This window comes from Ceratina calcarata, unplaced genomic scaffold, assembly GCF_001652005.2.
Source record: "Ceratina calcarata isolate Rehan_Ccalc_2016 unplaced genomic scaffold, ASM165200v1 scaffold106.2, whole genome shotgun sequence".
Lineage (NCBI taxonomy): Eukaryota > Metazoa > Arthropoda > Insecta > Hymenoptera > Apidae > Ceratina > Ceratina calcarata.
Window position 1 is genome coordinate 1,973 of NW_017131497.1, and position 8,064 is coordinate 10,036.

The following is an 8,064-nucleotide window of genomic DNA, read 5'->3' on the forward strand; positions in this document are numbered from 1 at the left end:
AAACGACCATGCATTCGATTACTCTCGGTTTATACCCGTTTGTACCACTCTTCATTTCGTTTGTACTCTTAAGGGATGAAAGATCAGGGGGATGGGAAAAATAGTTAGCACCCAATTTTAAGATATCGCAATATGCCAATAGTCATTCGATTAAGCATCGTTCGTACCAGTTTGTACCGCCTTCACATTCGTTTGTACCCCCGGGGGTTCGTTTGTACCGCGATCGGAAGATAGGGGTGGAAGCTGACCTCTACGTTTTTCGAGATATTTGAAATCCGCGAATGGGTGCTGTTTCCAAATCGTTTGTACCCGTTTGTACCGCATTCACAATCGTTTGTACCCCTCGGGGTTCGTTTGTACCGCGATCGGAACACAGGGGTGGAAGATAGGGGTGGAAGCTAACTAACCATTGAGCAAGTCAAGCTTTCTGTACACTGTTTAGAAGTATACAGTCTGGCGTCGGGCAACTCACGTGATCGGATGACCCGTGAGTACAATTGACTGTGAATTGTGAACCACTAACTTCTCTAGTTAGTGGTACTGCATTTTTAAATGCAGTGCGACGCCAGATGGTTGCAACGTTATTTGTTTATGTTTTTCGTTTGAAACCCTTGGAAAAGTCAAGGGTTCTGTACACTGATTAGAAGTATACAGTCTGGCGTCGGGCAACTCACGTGATCGGATGACCCGTGAGTACAATTGACTGTGAATTGTGAACCACTAACTTCTCTAGTTAGTGGTACTGCATTTTTAAATGCAGTGCGACGCCAAATCTGTGCAATATTTTTTGCTTTATCGCAGCGACATCACGCGCCACGCGTATAAATACACGTCCGTAAGCCGGGAAAGGGCAGAGTCGATTCTCGAGGACATTCCGTCCATTCCGAGTTTCACGCTGAGGACACGTAGCCTACGCCAAGGTAATACGATCAGCAAACTCTCGTACCCAGTCGGTGGCACTTAGAACCCCGACTTCCCGCTCCCGCGGACGCACACGGACTTGTACTTTCGTAGGAGCTTGTCTACTCGGAACCTCCAGTTTGGGAGGCACGCCGAGGGACCTGCTCCATTCGTTTGAGTCAACCGCATTTACGTTTAGTCTCGCGTAGTATTTTAAGTCCCGCACTAGGATCATAGCCTAGTTTAGCATAGCGCAACAAATAAGTATTTTAGAGTTGTATCATCCGTCTGCGTCCGCCCTATAGTATGTTAGCATTAAGCCTCTTAAAACGTCATACGCATATCCGTTGGCCCTAACGCGCGACTATTCTTCTGTAAATCACGACGACCGACCGGAAGCGGCGACAAGGACCCTGCACTCGTAGCAGACCGACCAGTGTCATAATTTAAGTTTCTTTTAATAAATTATATGTTACCCTATATCAGTTTACGGTTTCTTTACCTTCCCTTAGCATTAAGTTCGTACGAAGACCGCGTAACCACTCGGCGGCGCACCTAACCCGCCGACTCGGGTTACGCGCATTACATGATATTAGTTCGAACTCAGCCTTACTGCTGATCGCAATGTTTTTTTCAAAGTTACTGACCCCAATAAGTATGGAATACGACGAAGAGATTACTTCTAGTGAAGATGAGTTCAATTTTTCTGCAATAACAAACGAAATAACATCACTACATAGACAGCTTGCCTATGAGAACGACGATAGTAGTGATGAAGATGGCGATGCCGTTAGAGGAGTAAGAAGATGAAAAATCCGATTAATCGATAGTGAATTTGAAAGCCAAAGTGATTGTACAGAAGAAACTGAACCTTCAGAATGGACAGTGTGCGCAGAATCCGAAGAAATCCCCACAAGAATACCGTTTGTATCCGGTGAAAGACAAGTAGGACCGCACGTAAGTGAACATATAAAAGAGCCAATAGATTTTTTCAAATTATTTTTTACCGAGGAATTAGTTACTGCCATAGTGCGGGAAACTAACAATAACGCTGCAAAGAAGGTAGAAGGGAAGACATTATGATCCCGTTCTATATGGCGATTATGGTACGATGTAACAGTTATCGAATTCTGGACGTTTATTGGAGTAATCATAAATATGGGGACAATGCCGTTGACCAACATACAAGAATATTGGTCGAAAAAGGATAATAGTTATATTCCGTTTTACTCAGAAACGTTTACGAGAGACCGATTTTCTCAAATATTTTGGAGATTTCACTTCAAGACAATACCCTTACAAAACATAAACCCTAGAACCCGTTTGCAGTTAGTATCTGGTTTTCTTGAGTATATAAATGAAAGGTTTTTGAATTATTTTGTACCCGGAGAGCAGATTTGTGTGGATGAGCCGACTGTCAAATTCAAAGGCCGAATATCATTTATAACATACAATCCAATGTAACCTACAAAATGGGGTATTCGGGTTTATACGCTCGCAGATTCAAATACCGGCTTCATGTGTGGTATTCTACCGTATTATGGATCTCTAACAACAGAGACTTTGATAAGACCCGATCTACCTGTATCAACTAGAATATCGCTGCATCTATACAAAATGATACTGGATAAAATTCTCGGTGCTCAGGGACACCACATGTTCACGGACCGTTATTATACAAGTTACATATTGGCGGAAGAATTACGCAAACAAAGGTGCCACTTAACTGGAACGATCATGACAAATAGAAAGCACCTGCCATGTGAAATACGAAAGCCAAAATTTGGAAATCGATCCACATGTGCATATCGCAAAGGTAATACTTTGATTCTTGCGTGGAAGAACAAAAGGATTGTGACAGCTTTGACGACTTGGAATAATGCGGGAGTGACTTCCGTAAGAAGGACTCTACGAGGCGGTACTGAAGTCGTTATAAAAAAGCCCAATGTTATTGAAAATTACATCAAATTCATGAGCGGTGTTGATCGAGCTGACCAACTGGCTTCGACATATTGTTTTTTAAGAAAATCCGTAAAATGGTGGCGAAAACTATTTTTTTGGGGTTTGGAGATCTGCTCCATCAATTCATATATTCTTTATAAATCTGTAAAGAAGCAGAGAACCGAACGGCCGCTTAGCCACCTGCAATATTTGAAAACTTTAGTTGATCAATTGAGATTCACGGTTGTGCCGCCAATATAAACCAAGTACTTCACCTAAACAAAGTAAGCAATAATTAGCATTTATTCTGTTGTTGCATGTAATACAAAATCGTATTCTTATTTCACTTACAGTGGCTTCATAAGTTTCGTCAGCCTCATTGAAATTCTGCATCTCCTGCACCGATGACAGCGGCAGACACATCGGCTTCGTAGGAGCTCCTTGCTGAGCCTGCATGAGCCGCAGGATCTGCTTCAGCTGCCTGGAGTTCTCCTCCACCGTTTGTTGTGTTTTCCTGAAAAGGTAAATGTCAATTAAATACTAAAATTATGAATACATTTATATACATATATTTCACATGAATACTTACGCCATCATCGCCATCATTATGTCATACTTTCTCGTCAAGTCCTTGCACCTTGCATTGGTGCACTTCGCTGTCTGTCCATCACGGTCCTGGCTATCTTCATTCTCAGGATTCTGGCTGTGCCGATTGATCCGTACTTCATCCTCGTTATCTACAAAAATAAGAGATGAAGTATTATTTGTATCTGGGTATACGGGTATAGTAGTGTGAGGTGTATGTGTGATAGTGTGTGGTGCATCTGTGATAGTCTGTGATACATGTGTGATAGTGTGTGGTGCATGTGTGATAGTCTGTGATACATGTGTGATAGCGTGTGGTGCATGTGTGATAGTGTGTGGTACATGTGTGATAGTGTGTGGTACATGTGTGGTAGTGTGTGTGCGTGGATAGGTTGTAGTGTGCGTAATTGTGGGTAGTGCGTGTGTAAGTGATGGACATGTGACTGCGTGTTGTGCGTGAATATGTGTGTATTCTGCCCTGTCTACGTATGCCCTGTTATTAAAAATATCCGTCGTTTCCCCCTCGAGGACACGACGGAGCTCATCCTCGTCCTCCTGATGCTGCTGCTGCCTCCTCTTCCTCTGAGGTTCCTCGTCGGACGATGTCGTCTGGTACCGTGTCGGTTTCCCTGCTGTACGTCTTGGTCGCTGTTCCATCTGTAAGTTAAATAAAAATTGAAGACAGTTTCTAAAAGTTAAAGAAAAAGTAAAGAAAGTTTCTAAATATGGAAGATGATGTACTCATTGAAAATATGCTTACTTCTCTGCTTCTTCTGTTCAAATTGATACGCTGAATTCCACGTGCACGTCGTCGTCGTCGTCGAAACTCAACTGATGTAATGAAACCGTTACTCCTACACTGCGTTACGCACAGCTATCGCTTGTCAATTGTTTGTGCGCACTGGTCTTCTGACATATGAGCGTCCAATAGAAGCATCTCCCGCTCGCACCGTTCTTCTACCTCCGGCAAAAGTCATGTGAGGAAGGCAGATACCGTACTTTCAAGTCTCGCGATTGTCACTTTTCTTGTTTCTCTGGCCCATACTATCGCACGTGCTGATAAAGTTATAGTGTGAGGTTAAAGTCACGTGAAAAGTTAAAGTTGAAGCAAAGGAAAGCCTAGGACAAGTACGCAAGATTGCAGAAAACTGACAGGTCAGACGTTTAATTATGAGCTCATCTCCTAAATTATCGATAGCGAGGAAGCCGCTGTGTAGAATATCGTCGACTAGACAAAAAAGTAGACTCAGAAAGCCTTTGACACAGAGTATACTTTCTTCATCTTCTCCTGAATCTTCCATTCTTCCAACACATGTTAATTTAGATAATGCTTCCATTCCACAGATTAGTGATGGTCAGATTAATGATAATTTAAATAACGTCGCTTCGTCATCTGGAGGTTACACAGACAACGTAATCGACAGCGCGACTTTATCTTGTTCTTCATCGTCTTCCTCTTCGTCGTCCACTTTTTCTTCTGATTTTTCTCATCGGTCTTCTCCCCCTTTGTCGAATACATCTGAAATTGTTCATGAACCTTCTTTCCTGACCCGTTTGTCTTCATATTGCGTAGATAACAATGTGAATGACGTGCAAGGTAACAATTTACTTACTCTTCTTCGAACGCACGAATGTTTTAATCATTTCCCGAAGGATATTAGAACTCTCGTACACACTCCACGCAATCGTGTTACAACGTATGTCGTAGCACCAGGGGAGTATATTCACTTTAGCCAGGAAGTAGAAATTGTAAAATACTTGAACAATTGTCCTTATAGTTCAAGTATTCATGAAATCCAATTAGATTTCCATACTGATGGATATTCCTTAGATAGGGCAGGAAGTATTCAACTTTGGCCTATACAATGCATGATTAGAAATTTACCACATGCAAGGCCAGTCATTGTAGGGATTTATAGAGGCCCCCAAAAACCAGATAGCCCTTGCTCTTTTTTTAGTAAATTCATCAGAGATGTCCAAGACATCATTTCTAAGGGAGGTATCGATTTTCATGGTACTAAGGTGCCAATCAAATTGCGGTGCTTTATCGCTGATGCTCCAGCAAGAGCGTTCATTTTAAATCACCGTAGTCATATTTCTAATCGACCTTGTTCCAAATGCAAAGTCTCTGGTGTCCAAAGTGAACGAAGACTTGCTTATATTGGAGTCGATCACCCACTTCGAACCGACGTGCAATATGTTCAGTGTTTGGACGAGGACCATCACAAAGAAGGTGGAAGCCCGTTAGCTTCGCTATCCTTTGGAATGGTTTCTCAGGTTCCATTCGAATATATGCACCTCGTATGCTTGGGTGTCGTTAAAAAACTATTATCTGCGTGGATATGCGGTAAATATTCACGCTCCTCCAAACTATCCAGTAGTCAGGTTTCTTTGATGTCTGCAAGACTGGAGAGTCTCAGACAATATTGTCCCTCTAATTTCGCTCGACGCCCAAGATCAATCCAGCAATTTTCTAATTATAAGGCCGTAGAATTTCGGCAATTTCTTCTTTACACTGGACCCGTTATAGCATCTGGAATTCTGCCCGATAAATTATTCAATCATTTTTTGCTTTTACATTCAGCGATTCGGGTATTAGCTTCACAATCTCCGTCACCTGGTTATTTAAATTTTGCAGAGATCGCTCTGCAAAAATTTGTTCTTCGTAGCGAACAATTGTATGGCCCACATTTTTGTAGTTACAACATTCATGGTCTTCTTCATTTAACCGAGGATGTTAGACGTCTTGGTTCCGTTGATTCGTTTTCTGCTTTCCCTTATGAAAGCAATATGAAAGTATTTAAAAAATATTGTAGGAAGGCGGGTCAGCCTCTCCAACAAATTGTAAAAAGAATGGCGGAGATTGATAGCAGTAGAGTGTATGTAAATAGGGATCAGGTTTCTTCGATACAGGTATCTATGCCTATTGGCAGCGGTACTGAATCTCATCTTCAGTACCGTAAGATACAATTTAATGGTATGGCCTTCAGTGTAGATGTACGCGATAATTGCTGCATCTTACAGAATGGTACCATATCCATTATTTGCTCCATTGTCAAACAGGGCGATGGAGTCCAATTAGGTGTACGCTCGTTTTTACAAGTAGATGACATGTACGATATTGGCGCGAAATCCTCCGCATTAGGGTTGTATAAATGTCGACATCTCTGTCGTGAATATTTTATTAATGTCAACGATGTTTTTGGAAAGTGTTTTAGGATGCCACTGCCTGGAGGGGAAGTCGAGGCAGAAGACAATAAAGAATATGCAATCGCTGTATTGCTAAATTCACAAGATATGTAAGACCTGTATTTATTGCACATTACAATATATCATTTTTCCTCTTCATTTTTTTTTACTGTTTGTTGTTTTCTTTCAGCAATGAGAATCCAGGACCACTTCTGGCATAATAGACCTTTACATATGACAAATGATGCAAATCGTCTCTTGATAATCTGATGTCATATGTAAATGTTATTTTCAGCACACAATACCCTTAGAGAGAACCGCTGTCGACATGGATATACTGTGATGCATTAATCTAAAGGTATAAATGAATTTTATTTTCTGCACTGAGTGTAGAAGATATAGCCTTTAAAATAGAATAACTTTTGTAACATTGGTTCCTACGATTTTAATTCTCTTGATAAATTAGAGAGATTATTTTACTGCACGCGGTATATGTAAAAAAATGATTTTTATACATTTTTTTATATATATCATGTACTAAATTAATCCTTCTAATTTGTTAAAAAAATTCAAATCATAGGGACCAATGCTACGAAAGTTAATCTATTTTAAGGACTGAAGAGGAGTACCTTCTACACCACGTATATTTTTATAAATCTTAATCATAAAAACTAATAAATTGTATTTTGTGTGTTTTATTTCATGGACGACAATGAGGAGCAAAAGAGGCAGTGAAATTTTCGGAGGAAAAAATGAAGAAAGAATCCAGTTACACCGGGCGCTTCTAACACATAAAATAGAACAATTTTTTACAGTCTGTCATCGGTAGGCCACAAGCTGTAGATAGACATACTTATAAATCTTCGTTACGTGTTAATGGATATTTCAATGTTAACTTCAGGTAGCAAAAAAAAGTAGACCCTTTAAACACTTGTGTTAATTAAATCGTGTAACTAAGAACATTTTTTTACAGTCTGCCAATCACAATTTAGATTAATCTTAGCCTAAATTTAACGAAATTTCACAAGGCAGACTGCAAGTATATAAATGTTTCAGACGTACTATATTGTATTAACTCCGACTTAACAAGGTCCGAGTTATTGTAAAAAATTTAATACATTAGTGCGTCTGAAACATATATATACCTGCAAACAGTCTTGTGAAATTTCATCAACTTGACGCTAAGATTAATCTAAATTGTGCTTGGCAGACTGTAAAAAATGCTCTTAGTTTGCTAACTAACATAACTGTTTAAAGGATCTACTTCTTTGCTACCTAAAGTTAAGGTTTAATTTAACACGTAACGAAGATTTGTAAGTATGTCTATCTACAGCTTGTGGCTGTAAATATTTCCCCTACCGATAGCAGACTGTAAAAAATTGTTCTATTTTATGTGTTAGGAGCGCCCGGTGTAAGTAAAAAGTATGGAATCTGACCAGTATTCCGATT

At 40.2% G+C, this 8,064-nt stretch overlaps 1 protein-coding gene across 1 annotated transcript; it reads left to right on the top strand.

Moving 5' to 3' along the window:
- Positions 1-4,965: 4,965 nt before the first annotated feature.
- On the top strand, positions 4,966-6,729 carry LOC113465227 (uncharacterized; the record flags this gene model as incomplete). Its single annotated transcript, XM_026819627.1, has 1 exon — positions 4,966-6,729. A coding segment is annotated over one exon (1,764 nt), but the record flags the coding sequence as incomplete, so codon positions are not given.
- Positions 6,730-8,064: the final 1,335 nt, after the last annotated feature.